Source organism: Phyllobates terribilis, unplaced genomic scaffold (assembly GCF_046119375.1).
Source record: "Phyllobates terribilis strain yellow unplaced genomic scaffold, ASM4611937v1 Scaffold_11__3_contigs__length_659146591, whole genome shotgun sequence".
In the NCBI taxonomy this organism is placed as follows: domain Eukaryota; kingdom Metazoa; phylum Chordata; class Amphibia; order Anura; family Dendrobatidae; genus Phyllobates; species Phyllobates terribilis.
The window spans coordinates 472,893,462-472,913,085 of NW_027362771.1; the positions used below are offsets into that span (position 1 = coordinate 472,893,462).

The window sequence follows — 19,624 nt, forward strand, 5'->3', positions numbered from 1 at the left end:
ACAGCAGACACCCCAAACAGGTTTGCATTTTGGAAACTATACCTCTCAAGGATTTTATCCAGGGGTATAGTGAGTATTTTGAATCCACAGGAACTACACAGATTTTGATAACATTATATTGCGATATTGAAAATTTTCATTTTTTTTCTCACAAAAATGTTAGTTTACCCCAAATTTTTCACTTTTTCAAGAGGAAACATGAAAAAGCGGACCCCACAGTTTGTTACCCACTTTCTTCTGAGCGCGACGATACCCCACATGTAGTCAAAAAGTACTGTTTGGACTCACGGCAGGGCCCGGAAGAGAAGAAGCAACATTTGGTATTTGCAATCTATTCCAGCCAATCTAATTTACATTCCAGACACCATGTCTCATTTGCAGAGTACTTAAGGTACCAAAACAGCAGAAACTCCCACAAGTGACCCCATTTTAGAAACTAGACCCATCAAGGAATTCATCTAGGGCTGCATTGAGCATGTTGAACCTGTTGGTGCTTCACAGAACTTTTTAAATTGTAGATGTGAAAAAGAAATTTTTTTTTTCTGCTAAAATGTTTTTGTGCCAAATTTGTAATTTTCCTCAAGGGATAATAGGAGAAAACAGACTCCATAATTTGTTGCGCAATTTTTCCTGGGCGTGATACTAAGCCATATGCATCAAGAACTGCTGTTTGGGCACATGGCAGGGCTTAGAAAGGAAAGAGCGCTATTTGATTTTTGGAGTGTAAATTTGTCTGGAATAGATTGTGAATGCCATATTGCATTGGCAGAGCCCCTGACATGCCAAAAACCCCACAAGTGACCCCATTTTGAAAACTAGCCCCCTCAAGGAATTCATCTATTGGTGAACTGAGCATTTTTAACCTACAGATGATGCATGAAACTTTATAACATTTAGATGTGAAAACAAAAAAAATATTTTTTCCACAAAAATATTGATCTAGCAGCAAATTTATAATGTATACGAGGGGTAATAGGAAAAAATGGACCCAATAATTTGTTATGAAACTTTTATTGAACGTGACAGTACCCCACATGTGGTTGTACACTACTATTTGAGCACATGCCAGGGACCGGAGGGAAAGGAGCACTTCTTGGCTTTTATAAAGCATATTCCATTTGAATAGATTAGCTGAGCCCCTGAGGTACTAGGACAGCAGAAAACCCCACAAGTGACCCTATATTTGAAAGTTCACTGCCTAAGAAATTTATCTAGGGGTGTAGTGAGTATTTTGAACAAACAGGTGACTCACAGAATTTTATAACATTGGGACGTGGAAATATAACATTTTAGTGATAAAAAATTAATTTTTTTTATTTGGTCAAATTTGTCAGTTAAACAAGGGTTAATAGGTGAAACTGGACCCAACACAATTTATTGCGCAGTTTCTCCTGAACACGGTGATGCCCCATATGTTGTCAGAAATTACTGTTAGGCCACACGGCAAAGCTGAGAAGGAAGGAGCACTATAGAACACTAGAATAGTTTGCGGGCGATATTTGCAGAACCCTGAAGGTGCCAGAACAGCAGAATAACCCTAAAGTGACCGCACTGTAGAAATTACACCCCTCAATGAAGTCATCTACGGCTTCAGTCACTATTTTGTAACATCTACAGGCTTTATTCTGGAGAATTGCAAATATGCCAGTTTAGTGCCCATATATTGTGCTCCCCAAACAGTGTGGTGCCCCCATATATTATATCTCCCCCATATATTGTGCCCAGCTTTTGTTTCTGGAGACATGCACCCTGTAAATTGTTAATCAGCCTCTTCCCACTACAATAATGCCAAACATGTGGCGGCTTACTGCGGTTTAGGAACAATGGGGCTCAGAAGGAGGGGGACATTTGGATTTTGGAGCGCAGAATTCACTGGACTTTATTTGTGGGAGAGGGAGCTGTCACTTTTCCAGAGTCTTTGTTCTACCAGTAACACTGGAACCCTTATATTTCCAGTGACAGATGATGGACCTGAGAGGGGGCTGGTTTTGTGCGAGATAAGTTAGGCTTGGTAACATTTTGGGGTACATAACATTTTTTGATGGCTTCCAGAATAAGGCTGGGATCACAATCTTGTGTTCTGCGCTGAGCGCTTATGTTGGGGTTTCTGTGTAAATCCCACAAAAATGCAATTCAGACGAAACCCCCGACGGAACCACTCACTATAATGAGGTAGATGGAGACACTTCGCACTCCGTTTGCCGTCTGTTCCGATGGTGTACATCTTTTTAGGTGTGTACAAAACTGTGGTCAATCACACTTGTGTGCTAAAAAAAACACCGCCGGAACAGAGACCAGACGGAGTCCAAAGTGAACCCATCTGCCTCATAAGTGAGTGGTTCCGTCATGGGTTTTGTCTGAATCGCGGTTTTGGGGATTTACACGGAAACCCCGACGTAAGCGCTCAGCGGAGAGCACAGGATAAATGTGAGCCGAGACTTATTCAGATTTTTGGGAAGCAAAATAAACAAACAAACAATAGAACAAGAATAGTTCTTAATTTTATTTTTGCAAGGTTCTACATGCAGTATAAGTGATAAGGCGGATTTATTCTTCAGGTCGGGGCGATTCCAGCGATACCAGATTTACATTGTTTTTTTTATGCTATGCTACTATCACACAGTAAAAATGCTTTTTAAAAAAAGAGCTGTAATTTTTTATTTTTTGGGGAAACAGCTGTATGAGAGCTTATTTTTTGTGAAACAAGTTGGAGATTGTTTTGCTACCATTTTGGGGCACATAAGGTTTTTTGATGGCTTCTTATTCAGATTTTTCAGACACAGAATGAAAAAAACCCAGCAATACTGTTATATGCCGTGCAGTAAAAGTGATAAGACCAATTTATTCGTCGGGTCAGTATGATTACAGCGATAACAGATTTCTATGATTTTTTATGCTTTGCTGCTTTAACAGACTAAAAACAATATTTTACAAAAATGAATTTGCTTTTGCATCGCCATATTCTATGAGCTGTAACTTTTTTTATTTTTTTGCCAAATGAGCTATAATGGGACTTGTTTTTTGCAGGACGATTTGCCGTTTTTATTTATACCACTTTTTTTTTACATATGACTTTTTGATCGCTTTTTATTACATTTTTTGGCTATCAGTATGATGAAAAAGCGACATTTTTGGTGTGTTTTTATTATTTTTCTTACAATATTTGCTGTATGGAATAGATAACATGACAGTTTTATAGATTGGGTCGTTCTGGATGCGGCGATACCAATGATGTGTACTTTTTTTTGCTTATTTTTGTTTCATCACAAAGGATTAGTTTTAGTGGTGAATTGGCTTTTCTTGATTTTTTGTGTGCTTTTTTGTGCTTTTGTCTTACTTTATTACGTATTTTTCTTTATTTTTTTTTTTAACTTTTTCACTTAGCTCCACTGTGGGTATATTTTTTACTTTGATTGCTGATCTCATGCACTGCAATATTCTTGTACTGCAGTGCCTGAGACTTGTCAGTGAGTCACTGAAAGAGCCTGTAGCAGGATTTTACAGGCCACCGTACCTTGGGGTCATCAGATGACCTCAGGGTACCATGGCAACAATTGGCATCCGTGATTACGATCAGTTTCCAAACGGCTGATACCGCAGGGTGTCAGCTGTCATGTACAGCTGTCACCTGCAGGAATTTTGGTCACGGGACATGTTATTTACTTATTTCTGCTGTTTTAAAAGGGAGGTAACAGGAGAGTAAAGAAGGAGATCTTGTGAGGGTCAGAGCTTGCGTACAGGAAAGTACCAGGAGACTAGGTCACAGATGTATGGAGGAGACAGGCTGCGGATGGCTTTGTATGCCATGGTTAGGGTTTTGAACTGGAGTCTTTGAGCAATGGGGGGCAAATGGATGGCCAGTGAAGGGATTGGCAGACAGAAGAGGCCAGGGTCAGAGGTGGATTAGTCAGGCAGCAGAGTTTATGATAGATTGGCGTGGTGCAAGAGTGTTAGAAGGGAGGCCACAGAGCAGTAGTCGAGGCGGGAGATGATGAGGGCACTAGTGTTTTTGCAGATTCGTGATTGAGGAATGTGCGGATCTGGGAAATATTTTTGAGCTGGAGTCGGCAGGAAGTGGAAAGGGCTTGGATATGTGATTTGAAGGAGAGATCAGAGTCAAGGGTGGACTACATGTCAACAGGTTTACTAGTCCTCTCGTGATAATCTCCTGCTGATAAAACAGTGATGCCTTCACTGACCTGCCTCCCATTTTACCTAGCCCCAGACTACTAGATGCATTATGTAAAATAGGAGGCAGGTCAGTGAAGGAAGAGTGAGCTGTCATAAGGGCATACAGAGCACCAGATAGAGCCCACCCCACAGGCCACCCCGGAGCACGGGCATATCATTATCTCCAAACTGAAAGTAAGGATTACACAAGAACCACAGGACTGATTTCATCAACGAAGGTATAATTTTAATCAGTGTAATGTCGCCAACCGGACAGTGTATGTAGTTTACTGAGCACAATCCTGCTGACAAGTGCACTTTAAGGAAAACGGAGTTTGTTATTTAACTCTAACTATATTGCTACTTTAAGGCTAAGTGCCCACGTTGCGGAACTGAAGCATATTTTTTACGCTTCTCCCTGGCAGGAAAATCGCATGCGGATTTTACATGCGGTTTTCCCGCCAGGTAGAAGCGTTTGTGAGGCGTCTTTGCAGCGTCTTTGCATGCATTTCCGCATGCGGGTTATCAAGCACTTCTCCAAGTGATTTAAGCATCACTTGGAAAAGTGCTTGACAACTTGTTCACACTATATAAATCCATGCAACCGGCATGGATTTATATAGTGTGACCAAGTAATAGTTAAAAAAAAAAAGAATCAGAATGGTAAAAAATAAAAAAATAAAGTTTATACTCACCTTCCGATGCATTCTCTGCCCCGTCCGGAGTCTTGAGCGGCTCACGCTGTTGTGTGCAGGACCTGCGGTGAAGTCATTGAGTCATGTGATGGGTCACATGACTCAATGACGTGGCAGGTCCTTCACACAGCAGCGCGACGGAGGGAAAACATCAGAAGATAAGTATAAACTTTATTTTATTCTTTTTTTTACAGGTTCTTTGGTACCCAGGTCTGGATGAGAGTCTCCTCTCATCCAGACTTGGGTACCATCCGCACATTGATTCCGCTGCGCTTCCGCAAAATTAATGAACATGCTGCGGATTTTTGACCGCAGCATATACGCTTGTAATACGCAACGTGGGCACGCAGTCTTAAGGGCACATGCAGACGTGCATGCAAATCGGTCTGATCACTGACTGCTAATGCACGGACTGCCAGCGGGTTTCCCAACCCAAGAGCGACAGCCTCATAGAAGTATATGAATCTGTAACGCTGAGGTCGGAAGCCCTAAATCTGAGCATAATGGTTTATAAAGAACGATGCATTATAAAAATTCTACATGAAAGCATAACCAAGTTACAAAGTGGAGGTGCAACTTTTTTTATTCTATGTAAGACACCATTACTAAGTGATACTCCCACTAGCTGAGAAAAATGCATGTATGAAACAAGCGTATTTTCGGTCTGTGTTCTGACTGAGTGTACAATAACTGCACACGGACCAGTGTAAGTCAATGGCACAATATAAACATTTTCAGTGTAAATAAAATCCCAGTATACACTAGTTAAGTATGATTTGTAGAGAATCTCTTGTGAACTCAATATGCTTAATATCAATACACAGAGCTTCAGAGAAAAATCACAGGTGAATAGCTGGCCGGGGACCATAGATAGAAACCTGGCCTCTACGTGGCTTCTCCCCGCACCACTACAGTAGATTCCCTGGTCTTTACCATGTGTGTACATAGGGAGAGACCTGTCAATCACCTAGATGGGAGAGGGGAGAAGCTGTCAGGGAGCAGTGCTGGACTGGTAAGGTCTTTCCCTACTGTGTTTCGGGCAGCATGAATCTATTAGCAGGTTTGCTTTAACCCTTTAGTGACCAACAGACGTCTTTTTACTGACCTGGGATAAAAGAGACTAGCGTTCCCCGACAGGTGGCAATCCAGCAGCTACACACGTGGTCAAAATTGTTGGTACCCCTCTTTTAATGAAAGAAAAACCCACAATGCTCACAGAAATAACTTAAATCTGACTAAAGTGATAATAAATTAAAAATCTATGAAAATGAACAAATGAAAGTCAGACATTGCTTTTCAACCCTGCTTCCACAGAATTTAAAAAAAAATTAAACACATGAAATAGACCTGGACAGAAATGATGGTACTCTTAACTTAATATTTTGTTGAACAACCTTTTGAGGCAATCACTGCAATCAAACGATTCCTGTAACTGTCAATGAGACTTCTGCACCTCTCGACAGGTATTTTGGCCACTCCTCATGAGCAAACTGCTCCAGTTGTCTTGTGTTTGAAGGTTGCCTTTTCCAGACGTCATGTTTCAGCTCTTTCCTAAGATGTTCAATAGGATTTAGGTCAGGGCTCATAGAAGACCACTTCAGAATAGTCCAATGTTTTCCTCTTAGTCATTCTTGGGTGTTTTTAGCTGTGTGTTTTGGGTCATTATCCTGTTGCAAGACCCATGACCTGCGACTGAGACCAAGCTTTCTGACACTGGGCAGAACATTTCTCTCTAGAATACCTTGATAGCCTTGAGATTTCTTTGTACCCTGCACAGATTCAAGACACCCTGTACCAGATGTAGCAAAGCAGCCCCAGAACATAACAGAGCCTCCTCCATGTTTCACAGTAGGGACAGTGTTATTTTCTTGATATGCTTCATTTTGGGTCGTCTCCCATGAAGTCCACTTTGGATCAAACAACCAGGGATGGTGTGATCTGACACTGATGTTCCTTGAGCTTGAAGTTCACCTTTAATCTCTTTAGAAGTTATCCTGGGCTCTTTTGTTACCATTCGTATTATCCGTCTCTTTGCTTTGTCATCAATTTTCCTCCTGTGGCCACGTCCAGGGAAGTTGGCTACAGTCCCATGGATCTTAAATTTCTGAAGAATATGTGCCACTGTAGTCACAGGAACATCAAGCTGCTTGGAGATGGTCATATAACCTTTACCTTTAACATCCTTGTCTATAATTTTCTTTTAACTCTCCTGAGACAACTCTTTCCTTTGCTTCCACTGGTACATGTTGAGTGTGGTACACACCATGTCACCAAACAGCACAGTGAGTATCTGTAGCCCTATATAGAGGCTCACTGACTGATTAGAAGATTGTAGACGCCTGTGATGCTAATTAGTGGACACAACTTGATTTAACATGTCCCTTTTGTCACCTTGTTTTCAGGGGTACCATCATTTCTGTCCAGGCCTATTTCATGAGTTTAATTTTTTTTTTTCATTTTGTGGAAGCAGGGTTGAAGAGCAATGTCTGACTTTCATTTGTTCATTTTCATAGTTTTTTAATTTATTATTATTTTTGTCAGATTCAAGTTATTTCTGTGACCATTGTGAGTTTTCCTTTCATTAAACGAGGGGTACTAACAATTTTGACCACGTGTGTATCAGCTGTACATTATAGCTGACAACTTGTTGCCTCAGCCATGATCAGTGTTGGCACCGACCATGCACGTTTAACCCCTTAGATTCTGCTATCAATAGGGACTACAGAATCTAAATAGTTAACAGAGTGTGGGGGCTCCCTCTTTAACCTCATCTGCACCCTGAGATCTTGATCGTGTGGTCCTGATTTTTGCCATGACAGTTCATGGCCAAATAATGGCCTTAGAGTCTGCTGGTTATAGCGGCCTGTACAGAAGTTATCAAAATTTAGGTGGTAAAAATAAACTTTTTCAGTCTTGTCATGCCACTTTCCATTACTTCCTGAAAAGAACCAGAAGGGCTAATGAACTACCTGAAAGCAATTTTAAATACGTTGAAGGGGCAGTTTTTAAAATTTAGAAAGGAATAAGTCCAGCGCTATATGTCCAAAAAAATCCATTCTTCATTTATTTCATAGCTTCGAACAGTATAAAATCGATTAAGTCACAGTCCAGACATTAAAAACATACGTGTTTCGACACAATGTCAATGATTAAGACGCACACTGCTTTGCGTCGAAATGCGCATGTTTTTAATGTCTGGACTGTGACTTTATCGATTTGATACTGTTCGAATCTATGAAATAAATGAAGAATGGATTTTTTTTGGACGTATAGCACTGGACTTATTCCTTTCTAAGTTCTGAAAACTTTCCGCACAGCAAGATCCGTGTGCTCCAGGAGGTGGTGAGCAGACATTAAACTTTTTTTGTATGTTTTTCCAGTTTTTAAAATGGTATGACTTTTGTGTGGTTTCCAACATACAGTATAGGACCCCCAAAGTCACTTCAAAACTGAACAGGTCCCTATAAAAATAAGCTTTGTAAATTTCCTTGAAAAAATTTTAAATTACTGCTACATTTTTAAACCTTCTAAAATGCTAATAAAATAAAACAACACTTTACAAATGGTGCTGATGTAAAGCCAACGTGAGGGAAATGTTATTCATTAATGTTTTTGTGTGGTATGACTATTGGGATTAAAGGGATAGTCATTCAAAGTTGGAAAATTGCAATTTTTAAAATATTTTTGTCAAATTTCTGATATTTTTATAAATAAACGCAAAACATAGCAACCTAAATTTACCATTATTATAAAGTATCATGTACCTCAAAACCTATAACACTGCCCTTCATCTGTCCAAACAATCCTACTTCACCACCCTCATCACTTCAATGTCCAACAATCCAAAACGACTTTTCGAAACCTTAAACTCCCTCCTGAAAACTAAAGCACAGGCCCCCACCACCAACCTCAGCGGGGAGGATCTGGCCACTTATTTCTTTGAAAAAATCAACCACATCCATCAGGACATCTCAGCCCAATCTCCTCAGTGCCTGGATCCCCTTCCCACTTCAAGCTCACTAGCCATCTTTGAGCCTGTTACAGAAGAAGTTACCCAGCTCCTCGCTTCTTCTCGGCCTACAACCTGCAACAGTGACCCCATTCCTTCACATCTCCTGCAGTCCCTCTCACCGGTGGTCACCACTCACCTGACTAAAATATTTAACCTCTCTCTTTCTTCAGGTATCTTTCCCTCCTCATTTAAACATGCCATCATAACCCCTTTACTTAAAAAGCCATCCCTGGACCAGAACTGCATTGCTAACTACAGACCTGTCTCTAATCTTCCTTTCATCCCTAAACTCCTGGAACGCTTGGTTCACTCCCGTCTAATCCGCTATCTCTCAGATAACTCTCTCCTCGACCCTCTACAATCTGGTTTCCGCTCCTTACACTCCACTGAAACTGCCCTCATTAACGTCTCTAATGATCTACTAACAGCCAAATCCAAAGGTTACTGCTCCCTGCTGATTCTCCTGGATCTCTCTGCAGCATTTGACACTGTGGATCACCAGCTCCTCCTCACTATGCTCCGCTCTATAGGCCTCAAGGACACTGTTCCCTCCTGGTTCTCCTCCTACCTCTCTGACCGCTCCTTCACTGTATCTTTTGCCGGCTCCTCTTCCCCTCCTCATCCCCTTACTATCGGGGTTCCGCAGGGCCCAGTCCTAGGCCCCCTCCTCTTCTCTCTATACACTGCCCTTATTGGACAAACAATCAGCAGATTTGGGTTCCAGTATCATCTCTATGCTGACGACACCCAATTATACACTTCTTCCCCTGACATCACCCCTACCCTAATACAAAATACCAAGGATTGTTTGTCCGCTGTCTCACATCCTCCCTCTATCTTAAACTGAATCTCTCCAAAACTGAACTTCTTGTGTTTCCCCCCTCTACTAACCTAACTCTACCTAACATCGAAATTACCTTGGAGGGTTCAACCATAACTCCCAAGCAGCACGCTCGCTGCCTTGGGGTTATATTCGACACTAACCTTTCCTTTACTCCCTATATCCGATCACTCACTCGCTCTTGTCACCTGCATCTTAAAAACATCTCCAGAATCCGATCTTTTCTCACTTTTGAAACTGCTAAAACTCTTACTGTCGCTCTTATTCACTCTCATCTGGACTACTGCAACTCTCTTCTGATCGGTCTCCCTCTTACCAAAATTTCCCCTCTCCAATCCGTTCTGAATGCGGCAGCCAGGGTCGTATTTCTGTCCAGCCGCTTCACCGATGCCTCCACCTTGTGCCAGTCATTACACTGGTTACCCATTCGCTACAGGGTCCAATATAAACTCATTGCTCTCACCCACAAAGCTCTCCACAGTTCTGCACCACCTTATATCTCCTCTTTCATCTCAGTCTATCATCCTACACGTGCCCTCCGTTCCACAAATGACCTAAGACTAACATCCCCCATAATCCGAACCTCGCACCTCCGTCTCCAAGACTTCTCTCGTGCTCCGCCAGTTCTCTGGAATGCTCTACCCCAGATGATCCGATTGATGCCTAACATAGTAACATAGTAACATAGTTTGTAAAGCCGAATAAAGACTTGCGTCCATCAAGTTCGACCTGTTAGTTCTGTAATTGCTAAAGTTGATCCAGAGGAGGGCAAAAACCCCAAATGATTTGGCCAATCTTCACCTGAGGAAAAATTCCCTCCCGACTCTGAAACCAGCAGTCAGAATAAATCCCTGTATCAACCTACTATTTTATTTTATTTTTAAGTATATGCTGAAATCTGCCTGGTATCTAGAAATGCATCCAGTCCCCGCTTGAATGCCTAGCCCCGATGTCTTCAAGCGCGCTTTAAAAACCCATCTCTTTAAACAAGCCTACCATCTCAAATACCCAGTAAACTAACTTTCCCCTGTTCCCTCCTAAATACTATTCAGAATCTGCTCCCTACTGTTCATCTGTCTCTACACCCTCCATGCACACGATAACTGCACCCGGTAATTGAGTATTGCACTTGAACATACAGGCTGATGACCGGATCATACAGTTTTATATGATAATCCCGACTTATTATAATTGCCAGACCTGAAATAACAAGCACTTTCCACCTATTGTGTCCCCCCATTTCCTTGTAGATTGTAAGCTTGCGAGCAGGGACCTCACTCCTGATGTAACTGTTTAAACGGTCTCACCTTGTATTGAATTTATTGTCTGTACATGTCCCCGCTTAATTGTAAAGTGCTGCGGAATATGTTGGCGCTATATAAATAAAAATTATTATTATGTATCACAAAAAAACAGTCTCAAAATCAATGGGATATGTTGAAGCATTCCTGAGTTATTACTACATAAAGTGACACTGGCCAGATTTCAAAAAAATTGGTCCGGTCACTAAGGGGTTAAAAGAAGACACAATGTCCCCAACGTGGCTTCATTATGGGCTGAGGGGGATGACCTTAATTTGTGAAGCCAAAAAAATTGAGACGATACAGACACTATCCGTATAGCATCCATTTTTCATGGCTCCATTGTAAAAATGACACAGGAAATTTAGTTGAATCTTTATTATGACTGTAAAAAATTGATGTCAGTATCAGAAATGCATACAAGAACAAGATGCATGATGCCTAATGGACAATTTTTCATATGTTTTTCTGAACTCAGTCTTACATTTTGTTTGGAATATCATACATATTTTATTTGTCACAAGCTGAAGTCAAAATCAGGAACATCACTAAAGACACAAGAGCTGCTATTCACTCCACAGCTAGTTTGTCTATAACTGGCAATAGGAACAGATTCTCAGGGGTTTGAATGGCGAGCAGCCCCACCGAAGGCTGACAGCAGGGAGAAAGACAAACCTACTAGTATTTAACACCAATGCTTCCGACTAGTCAGAGCCACAAGTCCCAGTTGACAATCGAAATAAGAATAGAGGAGACAGACACAGATGTCACATTATCATACTTACATCTGAAGCTGTAACAATAACTCTCAAGACTTAACTGAAGCAATCCAAAAGAGTAAATACACTGCCAAACAATACTAATAAGGAGGATTAATCACATGCTTACCTACAGTATCACATGGCTCATCCTTATGGACACAAAAGTCAGTTCTGATAAAGGAATAACAGACAGTATAATCAATTCATAATACCGTACAGATGAATTAGTTTCACATTTTTTATACTAAATCTGCTTTGGATTAAAAAGAAGCAACAAAACTAAGAACTGAACAAAAGAGAATAAGGAAACAGGTAGATTTATCTCTGTACCTGGTCATAAACACAGCTACATCCACAGGTACTTCATCCTTGGCTCCTGGTACATAATTGTTTCCCAAGTACTTAGCTCCTCCATACTCCTCATTTTGCCAGTGACAAAAACTCTCTAAAGACCTTTCTCCATGATGTCCTATAGACAGCTTCGTCTACAAGATGGAAAGATGTATTCATTAAAAGCATTACCAGGATGTGCTCTTAGACATATTACTTCTTTACTCCTTAACATTGGAATTGAAACATTAAGAAGGAATAGTAAAGAAATTAAGGAAATCACAGGATCGATAGTCTGCGCCAAAGTGATTTACCATGTCAGATCGGCTAACTGGAGTATTGGGGTGTGTACGTGTCTACTGTCTGTCTAATTGGGTGTAATATTCAGTTTCTGCTCTAGTTCTGCATATGTATATATACAAATTCATCAACATTGAAATTGCTACACCAAGAAGGAAAAGCAATTATTAATCACGTGCAAATGTTAATAATGTGCAAATGATAAAAAAAAAATGGAAAATATTTTTTTTTTAAAACATCTTGATTATGAGAGCCACTCACAGAAATACCCACACTTACAGCCCTTAACTGCTATCAGTGAGGTTATTAATGGTTTTTATCCTAGGTTGTGCCTGTTAAATGGCCACAGTGTGAATGTGTACCTACACACTGAACTTATACCAACATGTGTTCTGATCCATTTCTTTTCTTTTTTTTTTACTTAAAAGGGTTTTCCCATGAACAAAAGTTAATTTTTATCAATAGATCTTGGAATAATAATAAGTTCCACAATTGGATGTGTTTAAATAAAATGTTCCTGTGCTGAGATAATCTTATAAATGTGCCCCTGCTGTGTACTGTGTAATGGCTGTGTCTGACCATGCAGGAAGATGGTCTGATCAAACCACAGGGCAGGGGAGAAAGCAAAAGAGAGGATACAGACTGGGCAGCACGGGATCGCAGTTGATTCTTTCTTTGAAGTAAAATATTGTTTAAAAACCGGCAGTGAAATGTTTTACCTCACAAAAAGAAAAAGGTGTAATCTCATGCTGTCCTGTCTGTATACTCTTTTGCCTCCTCCCCTGCTCAGGATCTGTGGTATGATCAGACCATGTTACTGCACGGTCAGACACAGCCATTACACAGTACACAGCAGGGACACATTTATAAGATTATCTCAGCACAGGAACATTTTATTTAAACATCCAATTGTGGAAGCTATTATTATTCCAAGATCCATTGATTAAAATGAACTTTCATTCGTGGGAAAACCCCTTTATGTTTTTTTGTACTTTGTACAAACAGGGGTGTGGCTCCCCCTGTTTGGGCTAGGCATTTTGTCTATATAACTTTCCATAGGCGTCTGAACAGTTAGTTCTGGGTCCTGCTCTGTCCCCGTCTATTTTGAGGTCTGCTGACACATAGTGAGGTGAACTACAAGAGTTAAGGACCATCCTGATTGGGTACACCTTGTCGCGGTGAGATGGCTTTTACGCTCTTTTGATCAAAATACAGTCAACTAAGTTCCCTATGTTACTTATATCTACTATTACCATTTATTTACTTACTGCAGGGTATTTGCATATTTTGTTTTTATTCTTGGTTCTGTCTGTAACAATAGTGTGAATGTGCACCTACACATTGCACTTATACCAGCATGTGTTCCTGCTCATTTCTTTGCTTTTGCTTTAGGCTATTAATGGTTGTCTGAGGAATATTCTGCCAAGCTGAACGCACTTTCACATGCAAATCATCAATATCAGATGCCGGTAGCTCGCTTTGCAATTGTAGACCAATGATGTTTCAGATGTGCTCTATGGGAGACAAATCCAGAGATACTGCAGGCCACGGTAGCATATTTAGGCCACGTGAGCCGCTCACAGTAGCACAAGCAACATGTGGCCTGGCTTTGTCATGTTCAAAAATGACTCCTGGGATAATTTGGAGAAATGGCCGTACCACTGATTATATGACCAAATCAATGCAATGCCGAGCTGTTAGTGTACCTGTGATGAAGTCTATAGGGTCCCACTACAGCACATTATGTCCCCACATACCATAATTTCGGGAGTAGGACCGGTGTAACGTTCCCTCATTAAGGGTCTTTTCATGGCATTGCCCACATGGTCTCCAGACCTATCTCCATCTATCACTGCATCCATTGCATCCAAGACAAAAGCATGACTCATTTTAGAAGAAGATAAACCTCTATTCCAGCCTCCATTGCCATCTAGCACTGACCATGATAGTTTTTGAGAGCAGTGGCATGAGGTCAATGAAACACCTTTAGTTGGACATCTGTCTCGTAGCCCAATGTTGTGAAAACGCTTTCGGATGGTTTGTGTAGACACTGTTTAAATCCTTAGGCTTGGTATATGACATCTAATTGCACTTCGAAAAGAGAATAGATCAACTGTGGAACCAGTGGTACGGCCACACACCAAGCGGTACCACTGATACCAGTGGTATGAGAACACCAAGCCGCATGATGCTTGTGCTACTGGGAGCAGCCTGCGTGGCCTCAACGTGCTACCATAGAATGCAGCATCTCAGGACTTGTCCCATATTTGCTGAATGGGAGACGTCCTTGGTTGGTAATTACAAAAATAGCTGCCAGCAGCGGATCTCAATGATTTGCCAAAGTGCATTCAGAGCCTCAGAATATTAATCAAACAACCATTCATAACCTCAATGATAGAATCCAAGGCATGTAAGTGTGAGGACTTGTGCACATGGTGCCCGCTGTTGATACTTACCATATTTTGTGGACTATAAGACGCACTGGACCACAAGACGTGCAACCCCAAATTTTGGTGAGGAAGATAGGAAAAAAGTTTTTTTAATAAAATGGTGGTGCATCTAGACAGCTTTTATGGTAGCTTACCGTGGGCATGGGGGGGAAGTAGGCCTGCGGTGGAGCGGGGTCCCAGGAGTCAGGGTCGCTGCTGCAGGAAGCTGGTGGCGGTGGCAGGAGTGGGGAGATGCTGCGGGCCACGGGCTGAGAGGAGGGGGTGTTCAACGGTGCAAGGCTGCGGCTGGCACTGGACTTCCAGAAAAGTTGGAGGAGTCTCCGCACTTCCAATCGTTTTCACGGTGGTGGACTCCGGGAAAATGGCTGCTGGAGGCGACGCATGCGCATATTGAGATCTCGGGAGACGAGATCTCGGGAGAAAAGATCTCAATCTGAGCATGTGCTATGTCCGGTGGTCATTTTCCCAAAGTCCACCACAGTGAAGACTCTGCCGTCATTTTCTGAAATCCTGGGACCGCAGCCTCGCACTGCCGAACACCCCCTCCTCCCAGACTGGGGCCACAGCATCGCCCCACTCCTGCAGCCGCCGCCAGCTTCCTGCAGCAGTGACCCTGCCTCCTGGGACCCCGCTCCACCACAGCCGCCCCCCAGTAAGCTACATTCGAATTATAAGACACACTGACATTTTCTCCCGAATTTTGGGAGGGGGGAGAAATGTGTTTAATAATCCAAAAAATACAGTAATAAATCAAGTGGTTTGAAAATCGTTACTTCCATTTCCTCATCATTTGCATATCATTAACATGGCAACCATTGGTGTAATTTCCATACTTCTACAACTTTACATTCTTGGCATTGCAAATTCAATGTTGAGGAGTGGATATTGTGATCCGATTAGGAGTGTGCATCATTTACTAAATCTTCAATTGTCTATGTGAATTGCAAAACATTGATTGGCATTGCAAATACGCTCAATGGTTGTACTGGCTTTTAAAGCTTACCGGACGGCTGTGAAGCAAAACCAACTTGGTGACACGAATATCAACTTTAATTCCGAGGCTTTGGTGTTGAAACATATTGTAGACCTGAATGATCAAATAAAATAAAGTTTAGCCATCACAGGTAAAGGAAAAGTTATACAAAATTACTCAGCATAGAATTAGTAATCATATAGCTTTTCAGAATATAATATGTAAACGCTGAATGCCGATGTCTGACATATGATCAATATATGTAACAAACTTAAAAGAGCAAATATAAAACTGAATGATTCATGTACCATAGGGGACTCCTGTCATCCTGAGCCTGTGTGGCTAATAAGCTCAACCGTAAAAGTTTCCCCATCCAACTTTTTGTACCAATTAATCTTTGCCGTGATAAAAATATCAAAATCAGCTTTTACTCACCCTCTTTGGATCACGTACTCTGTCTCCGCAGATGCTTTGGTGATTGTCTATAAGTTGCATTGGCAAGGAGGAATTTGTACAAAAATGGAAAGCGGAAAACAACCCGCTTAGAAGAGGAATGATTTCTGCACATTATCTTTAATTCTCCCCCAGAGAATAAAAAATCTAAGTTCATGGAACAATGGGAAGGGGACTTAAAGTGCTCATCACATTGAAGAAATGGCATCATTGCTCCGATACGTTATCAAAAGGTAGTAATCAGACATTTCTGACAGAAACATCACTTGAAGTCTTATACAGGGCATATTATGTCTCAGCACTATTATGTAAAATCTACCCTAATGTTTCAGATAAATGTTTTAGAGGTTGTGATTAGTGTTGAGCGAATTTGTTCGGCATTTCAAATTCGAGTTCGTGTTCGAGGTTTCGGCTTGTTCGTGCCAAAAAATCGGCTCCGCCCATGAACATCCCTGATTTACCACGCTGTCAGGAAGATAACATCTGCATGACAGCGTGGCAAATCAGGGATGTTCATTGGCGGAGCTGATTTTTTAGCGCGAACAAACCGGAACCCTGAACACGAACCCGAATTTGAAATGCCGAACAAATTTGCTCAACACTAGTTGTGATGTATTAGGTGATATGAAACATTATATGGTGGTATTGCCCTGATGTAAAAACTTTCTTGGAGCAGGTTGAATCCTTAATTTTGTACGTCATTGGAAGGTCTATCCAGTGTAACCCAACCATCATGTTATTTGGAGACAAAACAATGGGAATTTCCAATAAAACCTTTCGTCTTACAAGCTATATTACTATGTAGATCTAAATGTGGGAAACAGAGCGCACAATAGGGTGATACCCTATGGAGGGAGAGTAAGAGAGTGCTGGTTACACTCACCTGATGGAGTTGTGACAGGCACAACTCCTATTTAGGCATGAAGAAAACCAGCTGCTGCTTCCCCGTGGCTGGAAGATGAATCCTCCAGGAGATATTGGATCCAGTTGGATAAACACGTAGCTGGGCTGCGCTGCTGAAGTGAATCAATTCTTCAGAGATGATGATGATGAAAAAGGCTTTTTATTAACAACGCGTTTCAACGCCGTACCAGCGTCTTTTTCAAGTTAAAAAAACAAATGTGACATTTGTTTTTTTAACTTGAAAAAGACGCCGGTACGGCGTTGAAACGCGTTGTTAATAAAAAGCCTTTTTCATCATCATCATCATCTCTGAAGAATTGATTCACTTCAGCAGCGCAGCCCAGCTACGTGTTTATCCAACTGGATCCAAGCTATATTACTATGGCAGGGAGAATTCACATAGCTTCAAAATGGAAATCCACAGCTCTCTCAATACAAATGGTCAAAGGCAGAATTAATATCATTATGTTATCTGAACGAATTGATGCAACAAGGACACTTTTCTTTGACGTATGGACTCCATGGATAGACCTCCAACAAGATCCCAATTTAAATCAAGCTTTACATTTATCACCGTGATAGTATAGTTTTTTTTCCGAATGACATCAATAACTTTATCATACAGTATCTAAGACAAAAAGTTATTTGGGTTTTGCTTTTTGGATCTGTGGTTCTATTATATTAAGGATCGTTTACACCATGTATATATTGAGTTACTCTAATCTGAAAGTAGCTGGATGTATGTACCTTTCCCTCACCTTCCCCCCCCCCTTTTTTTTTATTTCTTTGCATTATAATTTTGTATCATAACAAAAAAATCTGCATGTTATATACTGAACAATATATTCTGTCTCCTTGCAGGGGGATTAAACTGTTGGTTTTATATGAAAATTATAAAACATTTTTTAAACTAAAATGGAAAGAGGAAAAACCTTTTAAAGTGACTCACCACCATATCCACATTATCACTGTATCCATTATGCGAAGAAAAACCGAGGTTAGCAGTGAAGACTATACATGCAATGCAAAATACATAGTCACTAATTTGGGATAGGTTGGAGGGTCATTTAAGGAGACCAAGAAGTAAAAACAATCCTTCACAGATTTTTAGTCTGCAATTTTTTTATTTTTCTTTTCCCACTGATTTTTTTTTGTACAAAGTGAAAAGTAAAATAATTATAGAGGCACCAAAGTCTAGAAAGAACATCCCCAAAACTAACATGGGAATCAATTCTACAAGATAATTGGGTTATATACAAAATCCTAAGACAAAAAGTAAACTTTCTGATACCATATTAACAAATGGGACTTGGACTGTATTTTACATGGCTGTCATTATCTAAATGAGTAATGTTTCCATTACATATAAAGAATAAAACTGCAGATTCTAAATACGATGTGTGCTCCAGGGGTCCTGCTAGGAGGAAATCTTACACCATGCAGCAGAAACCAGCACGAATCAAATAACAGTCATGAATCTTTAGCAATGGGTGAAATATCCATGGGGTTATCTCAGTTATGGTCATGCAAAGCTAATCTAAGCGTTTATGAGCTATATGTTTATTTATGTGTTTCGGGTGCCTTCATTCTGGCCAATGAAAAAGCCACCAACCAACTTGAAAGACATTCCAGTAAGGGACTCGATTCTGTGACATTTCTAAATAGCTGCTATGGAATTTAAATAGAGCAGTCATCTTATGTTATGGATATACACAAGTGAAAATTAATATACACACACCGCATGACAATACAGCCATGCAATCTGCAAAAATGTACAATGAAACCTCTCCTAAATACAACCACCACCCTTAATTCAGGCCAGATTTCCCATTAAAGATTTTCAGTAGCACCATATGTTAAGCATGCTGGCCATCTTCTTTAAGAAGACTCCCCCATGGAAGACCACTTTCGAATGCAAGTGTGGATAGTGGTCTCCACGAGATTTCACTCAGTACACTAGCAATGGACAAAAGCTTAGTGATGTCTATGTCACTCCATATTTTGTCATTCATCATTGGCACAGTTTACTTCAAGACACTATCCCATCAAAGTTTCTATCCTCTTAATATATTGCAATCATAATATTATATAGCACTGTGTACTTACAATTGCTCATTTTGCCTTTCTACCCAGCTAAGTCTTCCCTATGTAGAAACAGGAAGTCTCTTGTCCGTGCATTTATCATCCCCCTCTTCAACTCCTGACCCAGCTGCTCTGCTCCTCTTCCCTGCCATAGACTTTTGCAGTGACTCATAACTTGTGCAGAGAAAATTGACCTCCCGTTTCTGCATAGAGTTTACAAGGATTCAGCTAATCAGTTCTTAATCACATGATGTCAGACCTAATGGAAAAAAGAAGTACTAGCTGGGCAGAAGCGCAAAATGAGCAATTGTAAGTGCACAGTGCTATATAATATGATGATTGCAATATATTAA

The 19,624-nt window shown here is 40.8% G+C and overlaps 1 protein-coding gene across 3 annotated transcripts in view; it reads right to left on the reverse strand.

Annotated features, from left to right (window-relative positions):
- The window catches only part of ADAMTS17 (ADAM metallopeptidase with thrombospondin type 1 motif 17), a 386,286-nt gene that overhangs the window by 284,132 nt on the left and 82,530 nt on the right, over positions 1–19,624 (reverse strand). For all 3 annotated transcript variants that reach the window (XM_073653354.1, XM_073653356.1, XM_073653355.1), the window contains exons 5-7: positions 15,864–15,947; positions 12,111–12,265; positions 11,908–11,951 (exon numbers count right to left, since the gene is read on the reverse strand). In XM_073653354.1, coding sequence (XP_073509455.1) covers positions 11,908–11,951; positions 12,111–12,265; positions 15,864–15,947 — 283 coding nt within the window. The remainder of the gene's footprint in view (positions 1–11,907; positions 11,952–12,110; positions 12,266–15,863; positions 15,948–19,624) is intronic.